Source organism: Scophthalmus maximus, chromosome 10 (genome assembly GCF_022379125.1).
Source record: "Scophthalmus maximus strain ysfricsl-2021 chromosome 10, ASM2237912v1, whole genome shotgun sequence".
Lineage (NCBI taxonomy): Eukaryota > Metazoa > Chordata > Actinopteri > Pleuronectiformes > Scophthalmidae > Scophthalmus > Scophthalmus maximus.
The window spans coordinates 17,544,462-17,566,321 of NC_061524.1; the positions used below are offsets into that span (position 1 = coordinate 17,544,462).

The window sequence follows — 21,860 nt, forward strand, 5'->3', positions numbered from 1 at the left end:
CTAATAATGTATTACATATATCCAGATGTATATAAGGAGCTACCATCATTGCACCATCATATTCAATTTAGATTTATTATTATTAATAAACTACTGCTGAAAGCATACAAACCATTCATTCTAAGGGGGCTAGGATATAATAAATCCATAGAAATATTAAATCAAATTGTTTCAGCAACATTGACCAGCCTCTTTTCAACATGTCCCCAAATCCTACCCAATACACATACAATCCAATGCACATACATTCCCTTATCAGAAATGCCATAAAACGTATTTCAATTATGGAAAATAGGAACAGAAATAAGTACAGATTTATGAATTTCCGGGGTGCACTTGAAAGCAACATGATGGCAAAGGATCTTTAGAAGAAGATAGCGCGGCCGGGTCCATCCGATGTGTAGGTGGCGTGACCACAGTCCGACTGTGACAGTCGGTCACCACGCGAACGGGGGCAGCGCCCTCGGCGACGGAGAAGGCGGCACTGTGCAGCGAGCGCTATGGCGGAATCACTTCATTCGTAAACTACTTCCGGTATGGGGCTGTAAGCTCAACCAGCCAATAGAATGGTGACAATGTTTTCTGGTTGCCAGGGTTACGCAGTGACTTGCGCGTTTGTTTTGTTTGTGGAGGCGGTGGCGGGGGAAAGTTGAGTTTTGTTGTTTGTAGATTTGATTGTGTGTTAAAATGGATGACATCGGGGGTTTGGAAGTCAGGTACGTAGCCTCTTCAAATACTCCTATTTATTTTTATTTTTTTTTACCTCAAAACTACATGTATAGCCTACAACATTTCCATGTACCGTTTTTATTATTTATATTTGGCTTTTTGTGTTAATCCCTGCAGGTGGATACAAGGTTTTACAAACAAAACCGTCGAGTTTGTGGATAATGAAACAGTATGTTACGCATGCGGGAATCATATCTGCTTCCTCAGACTGGACACGAAATTGCAAAGTGTGCTTCAGGGTCCTGGCAGGGCCATCGGTGCATTGACAGCCAGTGGCAAGAGTGGGATCTTCGCTTTTTCTGAGCAGAAGTTATCCCCGTCTATCTTTGTGTACGTTTACCCTGAGCTCCAGTTGAAGAATGAACTGAAAGGTAAGGCGATATATATATATATATATATAAATATATATATATATAGACACACACACATATATATTTTCCTGGCTAATAAAACCAGGTTCTGGTACCACGCTGGGTTCAGGTTGAGTGGGACATTTAAGAATAAGGATAAGTGAATGTGTCAATGTAAATATCCAGTGTTGCTGTGTTGTTAGAAATCCACTGCAAAATAAACAAGTCTTGCCTTGGTTGAAATATCTTAGGCTTCCAAATGATCACGTTGAGCATTTTGACAAATGCTGATTTAGACTGATGTACAAAAGAATGATCTTGACTCTGTTGTTAAACAACCCTATGTTATGTCTTGAAATATGATAAAATATTGTACTGTAGTATTAGTAGTGGTAACAGAGTTTAAGACTATTAAAGCACGTCCCAAACCAGATTGTGGCACAGGGGATTTTGGGTTGGTTGGGACAGTACTTTTAAATATACTCATAGCAATAAATCAAAATATTAGATTCCTGAAACAGGAACACACTAATCCCACATTTTGATTCTTTTTTCCAGGGACAGCACAACTGGACTACACGTCGCTGACATTAAGCGATGGTGGTCCCTATTTGGGCTGTTGTTCCTCTCTTCCAGACCACACCATAACAGTGTGGTAAGCCACTGAAATCAGTCCACTGCCCGTATTTATTTATTTTTTTTGTCATGTCTATTAAGGTTGAGCAGCTCTGTTACTGTCATCATCATGACTGTGCAATGCAGGAACTGGGAAACTGCCGAGCAAATCTGCACACGACCACAAGCTGGGAAAGATGTCGTTTCTTTGGTGTTCAACCCTTTGAGCTGCCTCCAGCTTTGTGCTCTTGGCTCTACCTCCATCACCGTCTGGAATATTGAAAGGAGTGCCAGCCTTCATGTGCTAAAACCAAGGTAAAGTGAACTTGGTAGCATGAGTAGTTAAAATCGGTGTATCGCATGTCATTTAACTGATAGCTGAAACTACATTAGCTGCATTTATATTTAATGTCCGACATGAAAGAACTGCACAGGTGACTGAAGAACACACGCAGCACCTAGATGACACAATGTGAAGCAGTATTAAATATGAATATGTCCCATTTGTTGTGTTTCAGTGTGATAGAGCTTCCTGCTACCGATGGTTCCTTTGCTGAGAGATTGGGGCCCACCTCTTATCCCGTCCGGGCGAAACCACCCTACTTTGGTCCAGAGTTGCCTCCTGTGTTTACGCAGACAAAACTCAGCACCAAAGCCAGGCTGACTCCCAGCACCATCTGCTGGACATCCACGTCAAAGCTGCTCGTGGGCTGTGCGGAGGGATTTCTGCTGCTCATTGACCCCGTGAGCCGCTCTGTCTCCGTCCTCTTCAACCCCACAAGTAAGCAAACACACAAATGGGGCGTTATTCTACACAATTATTTTTTAAAAAATGACCAGGAGGATTTTATACTATCCCAGGTATCGCACAATTTTTATATGGCAACAGAAAATACATTTGGCCTCAGATTTGCATTATTACATTTGTTCAGCCCCTGATGCCGACCCTGATCTCAGACAGAGCAGCTTTCAAGTTTTAACCCTCAACAAGAATAGTTTGATCACTGTGGGGAAGGTAGGAGCCCATTCACCTATTAATATCTGCTTTCACCCTTTGAAAGATGATTAATACATTGATTTCTCATATCATTCCTTCTAATTTTAAGTACTTTGAAATGCTGGGGTTTCACAGGACAGTGTGGTGCACAGTCTTCAAATCAACGGGACTCAGATCAACATCACGCACACGTGGCAGTTAGAAGGGCCTGCCACCACTGCGATGTACTCCCCTGACTGTGAAACTGTACTTTTATCTTCTAATACAGTAAGTTACTCAGATATACAGTGGTGCAGCCTGTCGTACGCGAAAACACATTACATGCCACTCAGCTGATTGCTTAACAGAAGATTTATATTGAAAACAAAATCTGACTGGCATGTTATTATCTAGGGGCAGATCTATGTGTTGAACCCAACTCGGACAAACAAGATAGTGAAAGTCCTGGATGTCCTCTGCGGAAAGTTTGCGGCGGCAGCTTGGGCGCGCACTGACAAGAACATTTGTGTGGTAAAAACATTTGTGCTGCTCAAGAATTACAGCCTTGTGGCGACACGTTCCAATGAAGGTCAATGTCTCTTGGAGTGAGCGCTGATGTTTGTGTTTTTACTGCTGGTCGCAGTCAGTGAGGGATTCTGGCGAACTGCAGCTGTGGTCCGTGGATGGCATGCGCCTCGGCTCCGTGTCTCTTCAAGCTGAGGTCAGATTCAGACAAAAGTCAGTGGGCACGTGAAAAAGACTTACATGTATCAGGGGAAATGTAAACTTTGTAATTTGTGTGTGCTAAGGTGACAAGTCTGGCCTGCTGTCCTATTGCACAGTACGCAGCTGTAGGAACAACGTCAGGAAATGTCCTCTTCGTTGACCTGAGCAGGGAGCAGGAGCCTCGCCTGGTGCACCAGGTTCACCTCTGCAACACTCCTGTGGATCACCTAGTGCAAGTATCCTCCATCTCTGGGAGAACTCAGAGTTTCCGTTCAACACTTAACTTGTGACGAAGTATCGGATAATACGCCTATGAAGTAGAGGCATGAGTAGAGCAGAGACGATAGCTGCTCTGGTCAGGAAAACTAATTAAAAAGTGGTTACAAGCTTTCTTATTGTGTACATTGTGTGTGTGTGTGTATGTGTGTGTGTGTGTGTGTGTGTGTGTGTGTGTGTGTGTGTGTGTGTGCTTTTACAGTTTTGATCAAGAGGGGAACTACCTTCTCACCGGAGCTTCAGATTCACGTATCTTTGTAATAGATGCAAAGCCATCAAAGAAGTTTTCAGTCCTAGGATGCACAGGTAGATACAGTAGTCCTTGTATAATCACATTTTAATCGGTTAGACATGGTACTGCTATCTTCCATATATACCTAAACAATGTACTTATCAATATAAAGGCAATTCAGCCAAGAGTTGATATATAATTATTTTCCTGTTACTACAATACTTTAACTAGACATTCCTTTTCTTTATAGTTGTTCCTGGACCCATTCTGTCACTTTCCACTCAGTGCATCAGGGACTGTGAGAAGGTGACAGTTCTTGCGCTGTGCGCCGGACAGGAGGGCAAACACCGTGATGGTCGCCTGCTCACACTGCTCTCTCTGCCTGCAAAGGACCTTACAGGTACTTCACTGATTTAGTGGATTGATTCACTACTTGTTGTAGTGAAGTCAATTTGGTACCCATACAGATGAGATAGAGCTATTAATAACAGAGAACAGATGAGGACCAGTGGCTTCAATTGCCAGTGTGTCTAAGAGGCAAGATGAGGGTATCTTATTCATGAGATCAGGTGCTGACTCGCCTCTTGAGACGTCTCAAGACTAAAAACAGTTCAACGAATCCAGACGGAGGTAAGCGAGGTGAGGTCCGCTGCAGGGGAGTAGTGATGTTGAAACACCGAAGGAAAAGAAAAGGTATTTATTTTGCTGCCAGCAGCTGATGAATCATCTCATGTCGGTGAGGAGAGGTTTGCAAGGTGATTAATAGTATTAAACCAATTTCAAGGAATGTGCTGATTGGTAGTAATAATGGCCTGTGGCTTCTTTCATGTCACGGTTACATAAGTTAAATAAATTCGTAAGCTTACTGGACTTCCACTCGCCTTCTGCTCCTGTTGTTTTAAGGCTGGAAATCTCAGCATTTCTTCCAAGAAGATGCTTTGACAAGAGTTCTGCTTCCAAAGAAGCAACCATATTCAGAGACATTTGCATAACTAATTAGTAAGAGCTTTAACATGACCGTGTTATCCAAATGTTTAGACGTGGTGTCACAAACAGTGTCAAGAAGATAGCAGAAATGGCCGAGTGGCTTACAAAAAAACACACCCTTTGTTTAAACAGCAGCCAGTGTTGAACAAGAGAGACCATAAGACACAGACGTCTCAAGAGGAAAGTGCAAAGACTAAAGTCTAGGGTGTGGCAGCAGTTCCCGAAAAGTGCCACACAAGTTTTTTAAAGCTTAAAAAAAACATGACTAGTGTGTATTAAGCTGTTACGCACACGTTAGTTACAGAAACAACCCTCTCTGATCTCTAACTTTTTTTGCTGCTTTTGATTACATTTGTGATGCACGTCTGCCGACCTGCAGGTCCTGATTGTGTAGACCGACACGGCTGTCTGTCTTCTCACGTCCTCCAAGTGTCCAGATACGAAGTGCCTCATCCACTTACATCCTGTGTCCTGGGCGTCAGCGAGGTCTTTGCTCACTGCCAGAGGAGGAAAACTCTACAGCGCTTTCGGCTCCCCCAGGTTCGATGTTGGCACATTTTCATGCGAATGGTGGCCTTAAATTAGGTAAGGTGTTCCCTAATCTGTTTGAACTGCAAGCATGCATCTGTTATTCTCTTGGTTCTTCCTCTCAGGACACGGCAGGTCTCGGAAGTCAGCAGGTCGTCCGGCTGAACCCGGAGCAGGAGGTGAAGGGTCATCCTCTGGGCCCCGCCTGTCTGGTTCTGTCTCCTCATCAGTTATGGCTGGCATCCGCCGGCAGAGACGGCCTGCTGCGCATTAGAGAGACTTCTTCCATGGTAGTAGCTTACTCTTGTAAATGTTTATTTTTCAAATGTTTATTATCGCGACACTCGCTCCTTCACCTACAGGAGCGGTACACTGAGCTCCAGTGTCATCCGTGCCGCCTCGGCGGAGTTCGGAGTCTGACCTTCTCCACTGACAGCCTGACACTCCTCACTGCTGGCTGTGAAGACGGCTCTCTGGTGTGCACCAATCTCAGGTACAGCGGCACGCAGTCTGTCCCGTCGCGCTTACATAACCCACAGCTGCGAACGGTAGAGGGAACCGTTGCTCACAGCAGCCATGTCACTCTCCTGCAGTTTGATATTGTGCACGTTAGACAGTGCTTTTCCACTCACACCGCTCACACTGACTGCGCTGGTCGTAAAATGAATAGAACTGAAGTGGAGGTTCCAGGGGGATCGTGACCATAATCTGCAGGAAAAGAAAGATCAAATAAACTTCACAGCACAAACTACTCTCTGAATCACATCCCACTCACATTCCACATCTGCCTCCTCGGCTTGCTCCTGCACGCTTTTGTTTTGAATTTAAAAACCTTTTCTTGTCTTTACATTGCTCTTATTGTAATAATCCTGATTTTTTTTTAACATCTAATATCGGTTCACTATACTGTACGGTCTAATCCTCGGTTGATAACATGGGAATTTGAAGGACCAAAAACTATCAGGAGCACATCAGTGAGTCACATGGTTACAGTGGGAGACATTTTCCTTCATTATGATCAACAAAGCAATGTTTATTTTGGGTCAACCACTAATTGGGTCATCCCGGTCATGTCCCCAGCGAACGCTTTAGTTTTTCCTGTTTTGAGTAATGTTTTTTGACCATGCCGAGCTGCTTTAACAACCAACTCATCCTTTTTGTGAAAGAAACTATACATTCGAGACCTTTTTTTAAGATTCATGTCTGCAGTAGGAACAAATGGTGTGCCACAGGAAGGGCAGGGAAGTCAGAAATGATCGAGAAGGACTAGGATATATTGATGATAAGCATTGACCAACCTTATCCTTTAAGGTTATTCTACTCTTACACTCACTGTAAGGGGATTTTTTTTCATAGTTATATTACAATTTACTAGAGATTCATTTCTATTTCACTTCCTCCAGAGCTTCGACTGTTTGTTTTTTTAGATCCTTAGATCTGAAAATAATTTCCCCATACAGCAGAAGGACACAAATACATTAATTCCCCATTTAAAATAGCATGGCCTGTATTTAAAAGATAATGTATGAAATGAATGGATTGGATTTATTGATTACCTGGCCATCATTGGACCTCCTTGGCAGATATCTTTGTGTGTCCGCTCTCTTATTGTGTATATCTTGTGTGTTTTCCATGGCTGCAAACAGAATTAAAGGTGTGGAAGCTGAGATGAACAAAGTGACACAGAATGGTCAGCCCATGGCTCATTTCTTGAAGGATATATTCAATACAGAGAACCCTGTCCTCACTGACTTGCCTCGGTGGAGCCAAGAATCTTGTGTTGGCTCTGAAAACCCAGAGGAAAGTGAGGTAAACAATTATCTATTCTGGTATAATCTATCTGGTTTGTTTTAGTTGTAAAAAGTGTACTACATAACACTGTGATAACAGCAGTGGGGTTTTTTTTCCTAGCTGCTGAAACACTCAACACATGAAACAGCACACTGCAATTATGCATATAGTACAAAAACCTTGCAATTAATTCTACTTTCATGAAATTCATTACTTTTAATTCAATATTTTAATTATTTTGAGAGGTTTTTATAGTTTTGTATTCCCTCGTTGCTATGAATAAAATATAAAAAAAACCCCACAAAAACTAACAGTCAAAGCAAATGCCATCATTTATTTATATCTGAGACTTGGGACGTGACAGAGCAGAATGAGTAATAACACTGCTCCACCTCCGCATCCCAAATCGCTGGGAAGCAGGCGGTAAGTGACTAACATGCTTAAATATTTGTAGCGGTGTGCCATGTGGGTAATGGGAACTATGTTTAGATACTTCTATTATGTCTCCAAGACATTGCAGGTGGAAGTCAAAGTGCCCTTTGTACCTGTCTGCCATGTCTTGTTCAAAATGCAGCTGCGTTGGCTCTGGCGGACAATAGCTTGATTTATCAGCTCTTGTAATGTGGGAAAATGAACCAATTAGTTGAGTGCTATAAAGCAGATAAGCATTTGTAAAAAAAAAATTTTAAGAAAATATTCAGCACTTTGTCATCTGACAAAGATTCTTGATAACAATAGATTGATATTGAAGGTGCGGCAATCTTTGAGTTGTGGGTTTCCCACCTGATCTGTAACCACACAGGATACTGTCAGAGGCACTTTCCAGCCTGCTTTTATCCTACAACATACTTTCTTATCTGAGGCGCAGGTTCTGTGAGGACTCCATTTTAAGTCAAGTTGTGTAATGTTGACTGATGAAGTGTTGGATAGCGTATGATTTACCTTTTTTATGTTGTTAGATTGATCATTATTAATGCCGTTTGTTGGGAAGTCATTGGTTGGTGTGCTTGCTGTGACCTGAGAAGGTATTTCACAGGTCACATGAGGCCAGTTTAATACTAACTGGTTTATTACTTTAGTTTGGTTCTGTTAAAATCTCTCATGTTTTCATTCTGGGTATATTAAACAGGTAATGAAAGAAGAGAATGAGAAATGCTCAGAGACAAAGGAAAACCTGAGGAAAACCATCCAGGAGTTACGTGGCACTGTAAGTGAATTTGATAATTTTTCCGAACCAAACCTCCCACATTGCATGTAAACACAAATACTATATAATTTAAGTATGTTTAGTAAGTGCTCTTCTATTCAGTAAAACTTAACCCCGTAATTACATATAACTGCTGAGTACACACAGCCCAAATACACAAAAAATTAAGAGAGAAAAAAAGCTTATAATAGAATGATGCTATAACTGTAAAACAAAACATATTAGTTCAACAAACAAGTTACATTTGTAATAATGTTTTTAACAGTGTAGCCAAGGTTCTGAGTTTATTAGTGCTTGGTGCATGATAAAAAAACATGTCTATATTGTTATTGTTAGATCCAGGAGATGCTGCGTGAAAATGAGAACGTCCCAGCTGCGGAGCGTCTGGCACAACACGAGCTCAACCTGGATGTTGAGGGTCAGAGGGGTCTAGATGCCATGGTGGAGCAGGAGGCTACCAGGGTAACGCACACAGGCTTGACTAACATGTATCCACGTAATATTTCATTTTTCTTTGAGGTCGCGATGGTAGTGATCCTTAATATTGTGACGTTGTAGGTGAGGGAAGAAATTGAGTGGGAGATTTTGGCCAAACGTTTCCTCCGTGACGTCCTCAAGAGACAGTGCTGGGATTCATTGAAGGTCAAGAGCAGGTCCGTTAAGGTAAGATCATGAACAAGCACTTGCATATCAAACAAGCGTTCCATTATTATTATTTTCATGATCAGAGTAGATTGTGATCTGCGTTTAGCTATTTAAATGACCTTCTGGTTGTCTACCACAGGGGTTTCACTGTGAACATGAGGTGAAGAACTACCCTCTGAAAGAGCGAACAGAGAAAGAGGTGGAGGAACTTCAAAGGGTTCAGAATATGAGGAAGATTGAAATGGCCGCCAGCACCGTAAGTAATGCTCAGGCCTGAACGGTCTGTGGTTTACATTCTGATTAACACTGCAAAGGAAAGCAGATGTGATGAGTTAGTGTGGATTGGGTGGTGTGTATTTTAATGTGACTCATACAAAGTCAGGACAAACATCTGGAAGTTGCGACACTGTAACCTCTTCTGTAAAATGGTTTGTAACTCTGAAATGCATTACTATAAAATGTATATAAAATGTACTTTATGTACTTTTGAAATGATTCTAGATTTATGACTGTGTGGCCAAAAGCGTTTTGGTAGTTCTCTTCACTGCAATATTCTTGGGATAAAGTATATAATCTTGTAGCCACTGATTCGACCCTCAACATTTATCTCAACCCTCTCATATCTGTCGCTGTACCTTTTCAGCAGTGTGGCCTTAAGAAAACTTCCAGTGCAAGGGAGGAGGAGCAAGAGGAGGAAGACCTCACGGCAGAGAGTGGTGTGGTTACGGGAAGTTTCTCCGCTCAGTTAGGATATTCAAATCCTTACATCTACGATCAGTTCATTGTGCGAACCACAGAACAGAAGGTCAACCAGATAATTCTGCTACAGGTGGGAACCTGGTCCAAAAACTGTTTCTCATTGTCTCAGTGTGCTAATCAGGCTTTTGTATTATATAGAACTTTTCAGAAAAATAAACATATAAAAGTGAATAGCATAAAGAGCACATAAAAGGTGATTAATGAGAACCGGTTTACCACTCATCATCATATTTACTTTCAATAAGATGAGAGCAGCCATATTTTTATTCAATTTCACTCTACCCTAAATGCAGGATGTGATTCATCGCATCAAGACAGCTTTCAACGCTGAATTTGATGCCGTGCACAGGCAGAAGGTGCAGGAGCTGAACCATGTGAGAGAAAGGAACAGACACATCAGGGAGATCCTGCTGGAGCTGGACATGAGGCAGGAGCTGTGGGAGCCCAGCCTGACCAACAGTGAGTGGCCAGAGAGGCTGTTCACTGTGGACGACTCTGAGGTTAGTGGTCCCCTCATGGAACATCAACAAGCAAAGTAAACATGTTGAAATGCTTCTTTTTTTTTACCATGATGTGAAATATTGTCTATGATCAAATGAAAAGCTCAGTTTACCAGAGAGAAATGTTCCTTTGTCCTACTCTAGATAAAGGCAGAAAAGTATCTCACCCCAGAACAGAGAGAGGAAGAGGAGAGGAAGGAGTTGGAGGAGCAAAAGCATTTAGCTGCCAAGGTATGCTGCTAGAATAATGTGTTTTTGTTTTTCAGCTTTTGTTCGTGGCAATTTACAAATTATTCAAATACTTGTATATGCAATTACTGCATCTAAGATTGTTCTTAACATCAGTAAGATTTAGTTTTTTGTCTACAGAAATAATGTGTATTCATGCCATATTACTTAGTGTTTTACAGTAAGTTGTTCAGTTCTTTAATAAGTCTTTTCTGTCTATTGCAGGGTGATAATTTCATGAAAAAGGGTCTGGATGACATGATGGATGGATTGCTTGAAGTGAAAAAAGAGGACATCTTGAAAATTGTGTGTTAAAATATTTTTCTAAATCTCTTATGAAAGAATTAACATTGTAAAAGATGATTCCCAAATATATGATTGCCTACAAAATGATATTGAAAAATTGGCCATAACAAACACCATGTTCAAGCATAAGGTTGTACTTGGTACCAGAACACCTTAGGCCTACGATCGATGATTGACTTGTATGTTTTGGACACTCACTGAGTGCTGAGCTGGATCAGATGACGGGGAAGGCTGCCGGACAGGCTTGTGAAACCCAAGCGAGTAGGGGCTGTGCCCGATGAGGCGGCAACCTTAGAACACCGGCAGTGAGGGAAGCCATCAGGCCTTTCGGAACCCAGACTGGGGACATTGTCGAGTCGTGGAAAGAGCACTTTGAGGAGCTGCTGAACCCGACCTACACATCCTCTGTGGAGGAGTCTGAGGAGTCTTGTCTCCAATCCTGTTTGTGATCTTAATGGACAAAATTTCAAGGTGCAGCTGTTGGGCGGAATGTTCGGTTCGGGAACCTCAGAATTGCTTCGCTGCTTTTTGCAGATGATGTGGTACTGTTGGTATAATTGGACCGTGGCCTTCAGTGCTGACTGGGGCAGGTTGCAGCCAAATGTGAAGCGGCTGGGATGAGGATCAGCACCTCAGAGTCCGAGGCCAGTGGAACAAGTGAGGGGACAATTCAGCGGCAGATCGGCAGGCCGATTGGGGCAGTGTCCGTAGTAATGCAGGCGTTGTACTTGTCGGTTGTGGTGAAGAGGGAGTTGAGCCGCGAGGCAAACCTTTTGATTTACCGGTCAATCTACTTTCTGACCCTCACCGATGTTCATGAACTCTGGGAAGTGACCGAAAGAACGAGATTGCATATACAAACGGCCGAAATGAGCTTTCTTTGTAGAGAGCCTTTGAGATAAGGTTAGGAGCTCAGACATTCGGAGGGTGCTCAGAGTAGAAGCGCTGCTCCTTTGCGTTGAAAGGGATCGTTTGAAGTGATTCGGGCAGCTGGTCATGATGCCTCCTGGGCACCTTCCTGTGGAGGTTTATCGGGCACGTAAAACTGGGAGGAGACCTAGAGGTAGACCCAGAACTTGCTGGAGGGACTACATATCCCATCTGGCCTGGGAACAATTCGGGATCCCACAGGGTGTGCTGGAAAGCGTGACCAGGGAGAGGGAAACCCTGTCCAGTCCAGTTTCAATAAATCAGTCGGCTTGAAACTGACTTCAAAAAAGGATGAATGGAAAATAGAGCTGCAATGATGAGTCAATGAATCAATAAGTACACAACATGCTACATCTCATTGCGGGTGAAATGAATGAATTACCCACTCAAGAAAATGTTGATCCTCTCCCTTTAGACAAATGTCTCAGCTTTTTTTGCTTGAAGTTGACATAAAAAAATCAGCATGAAGGGCACATACTTTTTTTGAATTTGCTCAACAGGAAATAACTCAGCCTGAGTTTGCTTTGACCAAACCTGACAGTCACTGGAGTGAGGAGGAGAAAAAGGTCTATAAACAGTATGAAAAAAAAACCAAAGACCTGAGTGAGAAGAAAGAGAAATACAAAAAGGTATTGCTGTAGATGCATTCAAAGTTGAGATTTACTGTGATCTGAAAAATTACCAACCTCTGATCAGTGATCAATTTAAATAATCTGTGAACGCTGTAAATTGCAGTTACGGGAAACTGAAATGAAAAGACTCCAAGTATCCACCAAGGATGCAACCAAAGGTTTTGATGAAACTTTGACAAAGCTTTTTGAGAAGAAAGTAAAATGTGAGATGACAATATATCAGGTGAGCAACACACACCCCAAACCTTCTCTCTGTGACATTTTAAAAATCCTGTTTAATGTTTTTTTTTAATGCACTTTAGGAAAAGCTCAAGATCACTTATCTTGTTTATTCAGTAATCCTAGAAGAGGAGATGAGAAATCAAGAGCTGGATCTCAAGCTCAAACTTGGAAAAACACTGGCATACAGGGTAACAAAACTTTAAAACGGTAATGTTGAAGGAATGTATGACTGCCAGCTTAAGATTCAGTTTTATGTGAGATACCTGAGTGAAGCACTGTGGTCTTCTTCCAAATTCTAGTCTAACATATTTCCATTGCTCAGGCATGTTTCACAAGAGCTTACCTGTCCTCATTTATTCAGTTTTAATATTACTTGGCACTATTTCCTAAACATGCTGCTCTATTTTTCTGACAGGATGAACGTGAGGAGGAGGTGAAGAGACATGAAGAAGAAGTAGAATTGTTTCTCGAGACCTATGACACCATTGTAGCCGAGGACAAAGTACGCCAGCGGCTAAAACACTGAAAAAATCATAGCTGTATATGGCTGCTCACATAACATGATATAATGTAATTCATGTCTCCCAAGCTTCTTGACAAGGAGTTCAGGAAGGAGTTCTTTGATGTACCTGCAAATGTTGTTGATCACTTGTATAAGCTGTTCAAGCGAAGACCCAGGTTTGCAATACTTACAATATAATTGTATGTACTGTAACATGATTCATTTGACTCACTTTCTGCACTGTTATTGAAGAATTTTATTTTTCAGGGTTCAAAAGTTGAGGACTGACAACAAACTCAACCTGTTCAAAGAGCAGAGTCTGTGGGGTTCCCTGGCTCCCGACGCAACTGACAAAATGAGTAAGGCCATGGAAGAGCAGGATGCTCCAGAAAATACACCAGAGGGCTTGAACCCATCAGTCTGGAAGAGATTCTGTCTTGTCCGCCGAGTGAAAATAGAGAGTGAACATAAGGTGACTTGAAGACACGGATAGGTTAAAGATTGAAAATGTGGAGTTAGTTCAGAATAAATGTGCAGTAATTTTAATATTTTATAGACTGTGTACAAATAAAATTCTTTGTAATCCTTATCAACTATGCCTTTCTGATTCATGCAGTAAGTCTAACTTATCAAATGATTTCACGTTTTTATTAGTCGGTGCAGCCCAGCTATTAAACGTATTTAGATAGATGTACTATATGGTAGTATGTTTTTTTTCTGTTTGTATCTGTGGTTAACTGCTGAAAACGTCTTTTGCAGGTAAATATAAATTCTTTGACTCTTGCTGAGATGCAGAAGTCCATACAGGAGAGGAGAGCCGAGAAAGAGGCTGCTCAACAGGAAATTAACAATCTCTCTGACGAACTTGAAAGGTATGACTGTGATGTTATGTCATTCAGTCTAATTATAAGCAGTTGTGATTGGAAACATAATTTTTTTCATTTGTAAAATACAGCTGCGATGATCTGATAGAATGGCACTCGATCCACATATTCTTAAAATGTGTCATTTCATGTTTGACCATAAACAAATGCTCAGAATCTAAGTTAAATATCATCGAGACATATTACAAAGTAGATCGCATTAGTGCTTGGTGTTTTTTGTTTGAAAGTATTATCTGTCAGTGTTTTTTATTGTCCTGCTTTCTTCTAGTCTACATAAGGAGAAGAACCGTTTCCTGATGGACATCATGGTCCAGGTCATTGTCAAACAGGGCCAGGTGTACACCACAGACGAGACCGCTGACTTCCCTGAATATGTACTTCTCCACAAGGGTGTGGTGGAAGACCTCAACAAAACCATCAGGGTCAGGCTTAAATACTAAACCAGGATGTGCTGTATATTCTTATGATGGATATGAAAAAGGACACATTTGCATATTTGCATTGTACTTAAACTAACACATTTTCTGTTTGATAAACTGGGCCAAAATTAACCAACTTCAAGCAGTGGTCAAGTACATTGGTTAAGAAAATGTCCTTGAGTGTCTAACGGTGATCATCTGTCTGATTAGATGCTCGGAGGGCAGAACATAGCCTCCATGGTGCAGCGCAAAGACTTCCGTAAGAACACCTTCCTGCTGGAGTGGAAGCACAAGATCATGACGATGCAGATAGAGGACCTCAATAATAAGGCGAGGGACATCCAGAGGTTACATCTCTCTGAGGAGCGACAGGATGTGAGTGTAATCAAGATCCTGAAACATCCTGCCTCTGTAGATTTTCTAAAGAGTTATCTTTTATCCTCAATCAAAAACGGGCTTGGCCTCGGGTGGAAACGAGCAACAAACACTTTCTGAGCAATAGTTCTACGAGGCAGCAAAGACATTTTTACCCTGTATGTAATAATCTAATCATAATATATGTCAGACGTTTTCCAACATTTCAGCATCTGCTTGAAATGGCATCTAAACATCTGCATTCGGGGTGAAATTTCTAACCCCGTTAGCATTTCTGGCCAAACCTCAGTCGGTATGAAGGCACATATTTTGCTTTGGCAACACAAGATGTTTTGCAAGCAGAAAATTGTTATCATCCCCAAGTACAGATGGGTGATCTTTTGTTATCAGACACACACCCTGTTCACACAAGCGCCACACCCTATCTTTTTTATTTAGCATTTTTTTAAACCAAGTAGGTAAAAAACATTGTTCAGAAATATACTTAGACTTCTTTGTTTTCTTTAGGCTTTTGCTTTTTTTTGCATTAGTTGTGTTCATGCAACAATTTACAATTCAAGGAAAACAAATGCTTCTCTGCTCCATTTGGCTTTTAAAATATATCTAGGGTGTGAAGAGGCGGTTTAATCAAATACACAACAGAAAAGTTGACAGGAAAACACTCTGCTCCTGTTTGCAGTCCTCCAAGACATTTATTCAAATTTTGAAATATTCAAGAAATTACATTTGTCTAATGAAAATATATATTTAAAAAGATGGAATGAGTCATCTATCATCTTGTTTTCAACAAGTTGATAGATGACTCAAAACATGTTTCTCGGCCTGCGTGCCAGTTTCCTCTGGCGAAAGGTTCAGGTAGTGTCTGCTGTGGCGTGGCATGCAGCTTCCTGTCTTTGTTTAGGCCCCTGAAACCACGGGGGGAAAGCTTTGAATATAAACACACCCTGACTGATCATGAACTTTTTTATAATCCGCAGCTGTAATGGCTTAGCCGTTTACGCCGCTGACTTTGGTACAGAAGCCTGGGTTAACGATTCCTGATAGCAAAAAAACCCCAAAACCCTTAATGCTTGCCAACCTCTGATATGAGTCAAAAATCGATTATTGTAAGTCGATTTGGACAAAAACGTCAGCAAAATGAATGGAAAGTTAATAATCATGCACTTTGCCTGTTCCATCAAAAGAGCTTGAGTAAAGCAGCCTGATAGAAAACCTGCCGAGACACTTTATGTTGCTGGTCCTTGTGTTTTTTTGGTTTAATTTTGGCTTCAGGTTGTTCTCTTTTATTTCAGTATCTCAACAAGAGAGACTTAAACAGTCGTGTGTCCCAGCAAGTGTCCGTCCTGGAGAAAACAATAGCCTTCCAGGAAAAGGTAACAGAAAAGTAACCGCACGATCTCATCACTCAGCTCTTTTGTACTTTTTAAGTTAATATGTATATAACAATAATTTCAGGCTCATCTACACAATGTGCAGCGTTACAAGAATAAGATTAAAGAGCTTAAAAAGCAGGCGGCAATGAAAGCCGAGAAGAACGCCGTTTCAGAACAGCAGCTCCCTAATATGCAGGTGACAGTGGCCGAGAGGAGACACATCGATGAAGCAATAGGTAATTGAACTAATTTCTTATCCAATGAAAAACATTGCAAAGTGAGTTTTCCCCCTGACTGATGACTGGCTCGTTTTGGTTTTTAGCCTCAGAGGAGAATCAGGCAGCAACAGAGGGACGTCACCGGGAAATTGTTCTGAGGAAGAACTTGGAGGACTTTGCCAGAGCACAGGCGGAGGATCTGGTTGTCCTCTGGGCAGAACTTGAGCGACTGAGGATGAAGAACTTTCCATCACTTGATCAGCTGAAACACTACTGAGCAAAGCAAAATCTCTTCCAACACATAACGGGGTTTTATTTACACTTCTCTCCACAAGTAAAGTGAGATTTACAATGACATTTACAACTCAAACTGTGAATGAAAAAAAATAGCAGCAACAAATAAAATTAACTAGCTCTGGATATTTGAAAGGTGATTGTTCCGCCTAAGTCTTTTTGTACACATCGGATACAACTTTTGTGTTTGCTTGAGAGAATATTATTAGGGAATGAAGTCCTCCCCTGTGCGGTCAAAGTGCAGAATGCCATCATCCAGACCAAAGAGGTCGATGAGCTCAGGCAGGCTGGCCTTCTGTCCCTCTATCTGGACGTCTGACTGGAGCTCACACAGCGCAGCCTGAGCACAACTCCGCCACTTGTCAACCAAGGTTTGAAGCTGTGTTAAATCATTCTAGGGAGAGAGACATACATATAAAAGTCTGGTTAGCAATATAAAATGCCAATGTGTTTATTTCAAAAGCAAACCAGACAATTTAAAAGGCAGCTGATACCTTGCTTCTGTACATTTTAACCATCTTGAGTCTGCGCAGCGTCTCCGTCTTGTCTTTAATCTCCTTCCTGAGTTGGTCTCGTTGTTGTGCGAAGTCTTTGGAGGGAAGATGTGTTGGTTCGGGAACGGGTCCAGAAAGCCTTTCACTCCCTGATCTCACAACATTTCTGTGTACACCAACGCTGTGCACGATGGGCGGAGGACTATTAGCGGTCTCCCGGGAATCTGCAGGAACTTGTCGGCCGCCGTCCTCTGAGGAGTCATCGACACAAAGCCGCTTGGCCACGGAGAAGGGCGAGGTGAAGGAGCGCCGCGATCTCTTCAGCCTCTCCCTCAGCGAGGAGCTCAGCTTTTGGTGAGGCTGCGAAGAGGATGAAGAATGAAGGGCGATGTTCAGACGGGGGATAGTAATGAACGTGAGAGTGTCTCAGCCATGATACATTTGTTTCTGCAGTGTTCAGATTGAGTTCAATTCAACACTTTTTTTCAGTATCACACTGGTTGCAGTTCAACAGGTCAAAGAATGACTGAAAACAAACAATAAAAATCTACAATTTTAAATGCATTTGTTGACATTTTTGTGTGCTAAAGTATTATATCTCAAATATTAACCAAATACATTTAGTTTACTGTCATAGAGGAGCAAAGAAACCAGAAAATATTCACATTAAAAGCTGAAATCAGAGAATTTTGACTTTATCTACTTCATCAAAAAAAACTCTTGAACCGATTAATCGGTTGCCGATTCATTTAGTGATAGATTACTCGTCGATTCATCGATCAACCGTTGCAGCTGTAAGTTTGACGTTTATATTTCTGATTTGAGGGTCAAAGGGATCGGAGGCAAAACATAGGTGGGGGAAATCAAGGCCTTTCTGATTGAAATGTAAGAAATGTAATGTTGTTGTTTTTTAAGGGCTTTTAGCAGGGACCCTGACCGAGTGACAGTCCAGGACAGGAACCTGACACACACGTACCTTCTCCTCGTTGCTTCCACAGGGACTCGACTCCGCGGAGTCACCCGGTGAAGAACACACTGATTTGACTTTAGCTGCTTTAGGGGTGAGCTCCATCGACGAGACCTTCGGCTCGTGCAGGCCACAGCGTCCACAGCCGGGACGGGAACTCTCTCCGCTATTTGCCACGTTAGTCACGTAACTATTCTCAACAGACACCGGCGGCAGAAAAAAGGGAGAAAAAAACACACATTAATACCACGAATATCGAACGCATTCGTAATAGTTAGTGGGCAACCAGCAGACTTTTACTCACAAAACTCTTGAAATGATCTACCTGTGAAGGCGATGGCAGATTTTTTCTGTTTTTCCGTATTTTTGACCTCCGAAGTCAGCGATTGGACAGAATTCAATGACGCGTCGCCGAACAGAATTCTGGGAGCTGTAGTTTTCAAAGCTAAATAGGCTACGGCGCAAAAGATCAACGTTTAAACTCAATATATTCAAGTTATTCCACATACCTGTAACACAAATCCCTCCCACCAGGCTCCATCGTCTTCTACTCCATGATTTAGTTGAAGCAAAGGTACAAAAACTTATTACAAAACGTAGTTGCACTACAGATACAAATAATGTGCTAATTACAACACAACTGGGCGAAATGATGATAATATCTCAGGAATACATTATAAAGGATCTCAAGAGAATGAAGCTGCTTAGGTTGGACTTGTTCTAATGTGATTGAAAGAAGAAACACCCAACCAGCTGCACTGTTTCACAAACTAAAGAGATCAAAGCACATCAAAAAGTAGAAGTGGATTTTTGTGGGTCCAGTGGTGAAGCAGTGTTACCTGGCAACCCTTCTCAACAGGCTCGAGTCATACTGTGATTCAGCTTTACTCATCGGTTGATTCATCTCCATGAATGGATTTATTTAAGTTCCCGGTTAGTTTAAGGTTGTTTTCCGACTCGTGCTGATACCCAGAATTTCTTTAATTGTGTCTTTTTTGTAGCCACAAGGAAAAAGGTGTGCATCAAAACAAGATCCTGCCTGGGCTTGAACGTCAGTGCTTGGCAGTCTGATATTACACACCTCAGGGAATTCTTTTTATTTTTTTTACATTTTATATGGATGCAAGGCTGACGGTTGAAGATAATTGCTGTCTGAGTCAGGAACTTTTGAATAGTTGACATGAAATGCTGCGCTTGCTCCTCAGCATTACATATGAAGTGACTGTGGCGGTGGTTCGGGGTTTATAGAATCTAGAGAGGCTATGTGAGACTGAGTGTGGGTGCCAGCTTTCAGGTGTGAATGGTGGGCACCCATACAGCCTCAGGTCCTGTTTGTGCGGGCTATCAATTCCTCCAAAGATGCACATATGCCTGAGCAGTATTGTACTTTTTAATGTAATACGGTTAGCTGATATGCCGTGACCGATTCTTGACATCAGATTCTGACTGCCTGCGCAGTCTGTGAACTCGTGGAGGAGACGTGACTGACTGCAGCAGCAGCGTCACTTCAATTTGCGAGTGAGAATGTTGTGTATTTTGGGTTAGTAATGTAGGTATTTTGATTCCCATTTGACACTATGTGTTGTTGTTGTTGTTGTTGTTGTTGTTGTTGTTGTTGGAGAGTTTCTTTAAATGCTTCCTTATCTTCTTACATGACATGGTTTCTAAATGGCAGCATGATAAAGATCGACTAGTGCAGATAGCTTGACACAGGGCCCGTCTAGAAGACACGACCACTATAATGATTAAATAATTTAATTCATATTTTTTCTTTGTGGTGAAATTTCAGATGTGCAGCCTGAAAAGACTGGGCCTTTTTAGGGACCTTGGCGTTTTTTCACTGCAGACATTTTGACAGTGAGACAGTGAGCCTAAAAGCAAAACTTCAAACTTGTATTATTTACATATGTGCATCCCCTGCTGACCTATTAAAATATCCTCTGTGAAACAAGACTATAAGTCAGAATGCTGTCGAAATGGCAGTTTGCAACATCGCTGTTGTGATAGGATGACTGTGGTCAGTTCTGGATATTCATATAAATAATCATTTTCTTTTGGGGTCAAAGAGAGAAGCAATTATAGTAAAACAATTATGATATAACAATAATAATGTATGCTAACCACAAATCAAAACCTTTCAGAAATGATATTTATGATATATTAATTCAGCTTATTATTTCAAGTAAAAAAGAAAAACTCAAGTTAGAAAAACTAATGCTTAAAAGTGCTCTGAAATAGAATTAAATAATTTGAATTAAACATACCCTATAAATTTGCACTAACATTACAAAAACACTGAAACACTAAAGATTAGTTTGCAGTTTCATAAAACAAAGAAAAATAACAAATCATCATAACTTCCGAAGATGTAACAACAACACCAAGCAAAGGGGATAGGTTATTTTCTCCTTAAAAGAAACTTAAATTGATACTTGAAATGGAAGAATTTGGAATATAATAATTAAGATCAGTTGATAAAGACCCTGGTAAACTGTAGGCATTACAAATATATTAAATATCACACCATTACTGAATTTTCAAAAGAGGGTTTGGGAAACAAGGGTTAACAAAAATATCTTACAGACTCTTTTAGAATTAGCCTTTATCACTTTCCATCACTGTTCAGCCAAGTATCCAGGCAAACATAGGAAACCAGTGAGGTCTGACGCTGCCCCGTCTCCTTTGTGCCACCCTAGAATGTATTTGTTGCTGTTCTTTCTGAGAAGAGATTTTACCTGAGAGATTTGGCAGCGTATAACATGGAACAACGACGGACCTCACTAACTTTTCATCTGTTAAAAAAATGTCAAAACATCAAACATTGCAGTTCAAAGTGGAGCCACTCAGTTGGCTTGGAGAGGCCAGAGTCTGCAGGAGATTTCACCAGACACGCTGTGATACGATTCCAACATAACCCAGAGTTATGAGGAAAAATTATATAACTATAACTCTATTCCATCAGTTCTTATATAGAGAGTGACGTTTGATCGATACCTGAGGAAAACAGGTGGTTTCTATGAACACTCTACTGTCAAGATTCACTTTCACAGTGACTCACTGATGTGAACATGTTGTAACATTCTCTTGAGTTCTCTGCTGTGTATTGCACTTCCCTTTGCACTGGCAGTCCATCTAATTTGGTCACTTTTAAAACGTCGTTCCGGAGAAATAATGAGCCCATATCTGGAAAGCTGTTATCCTCAACAAAAACATGAGTGTGTTACTTTTATCCAAAAAGGCTGCACTGGCGTGTTAACTGCTTTTTCATTTTTTCCACCCCCTCTGGAATTTGGTGTTTTAAAACCAGGCCCCCCTTTCCGTTAGATTTGGCATCATTCAATCTTGCACATGGATGTGAGTGGAGCAGGCAGCTCCTCCTCTGTTACACCGTCCTTGGGGCCATTTGTTTTCCATCATCGGAGCAGATTGGAGTCATGCTCGCTGTGAGTCATGCAGGGTGGGTGGATGTCTATACACAGGGTGTGGTGGGTGAGGGATCCTGGATACTGGTGCTTGTGGCTGCCAGTGGAGGAATAAAGCATCTAATTTGGCTCAAAATTGCGCAAATGCAAACGTATGGATAGGAAAGTTGCATTATGATCGCGCAGTTAAAAACAGCTCTCATGGGAGTGTGCTCGTGGTGGAGACTGACACTGCATCAAGATTATCCCAAGTATAATTACTGATCTCAGTAG

The 21,860-nt window shown here is 41.5% G+C and overlaps 2 protein-coding genes across 6 annotated transcripts; one reads left to right on the forward strand and one right to left on the reverse strand.

Annotated features, from left to right (window-relative positions):
- Positions 1 to 575: 575 nt before the first annotated feature.
- LOC118284119 (cilia- and flagella-associated protein 43) lies at positions 576 to 16,839 on the forward strand. Of its 4 annotated transcripts, none has more exons than XM_047334844.1 (36): positions 576 to 716; positions 847 to 1,100; positions 1,638 to 1,734; positions 1,842 to 2,009; positions 2,213 to 2,475; positions 2,627 to 2,709; positions 2,827 to 2,958; positions 3,085 to 3,201; positions 3,314 to 3,391; positions 3,480 to 3,628; positions 3,875 to 3,978; positions 4,155 to 4,304; positions 5,271 to 5,431; positions 5,545 to 5,709; positions 5,782 to 5,912; positions 7,066 to 7,228; positions 8,340 to 8,417; positions 8,754 to 8,879; positions 8,976 to 9,080; positions 9,202 to 9,318; positions 9,706 to 9,891; positions 10,115 to 10,321; positions 10,466 to 10,552; positions 10,775 to 10,855; positions 12,286 to 12,414; positions 12,521 to 12,640; positions 12,720 to 12,827; positions 13,055 to 13,141; positions 13,229 to 13,317; positions 13,409 to 13,613; positions 13,901 to 14,013; positions 14,294 to 14,447; positions 14,655 to 14,819; positions 16,112 to 16,192; positions 16,275 to 16,428; positions 16,515 to 16,839. In XM_047334844.1, exons 1-36 carry the CDS (start codon positions 688 to 690, stop codon positions 16,685 to 16,687), a joined length of 4,809 nt encoding a protein of 1,602 aa, XP_047190800.1. In that variant the 5' UTR covers positions 576 to 687; the 3' UTR covers positions 16,688 to 16,839. The 4 variants fall into 4 exon arrangements, with proteins under 4 accessions (XP_047190800.1, XP_047190801.1, XP_047190802.1 ...); XM_047334845.1 differs by having other exon boundaries at positions 9,709 to 9,891; XM_047334846.1 differs by having other exon boundaries at positions 3,513 to 3,628.
- On the reverse strand, positions 16,699 to 18,883 carry sfr1 (SWI5-dependent homologous recombination repair protein 1). 2 transcript variants are annotated; one of them, XM_035605511.2, is made up of 4 exons: positions 18,470 to 18,883; positions 18,175 to 18,355; positions 17,199 to 17,558; positions 16,699 to 17,098 (listed from the first exon to the last, which is right to left on the reverse strand). In XM_035605511.2, the coding sequence occupies exons 2-4, from the start codon at positions 18,268 to 18,270 to the stop codon at positions 16,910 to 16,912; spliced, it is 645 nt and encodes a 214-aa protein (XP_035461404.1). In that variant the 5' UTR covers positions 18,271 to 18,355; positions 18,470 to 18,883; the 3' UTR covers positions 16,699 to 16,909. The 2 variants fall into 2 exon arrangements, with proteins under 2 accessions (XP_035461404.1, XP_047190804.1); XM_047334848.1 differs by having other exon boundaries at positions 18,491 to 18,882.
- Between the last annotated feature and the right edge of the window lie 2,977 nt (positions 18,884 to 21,860).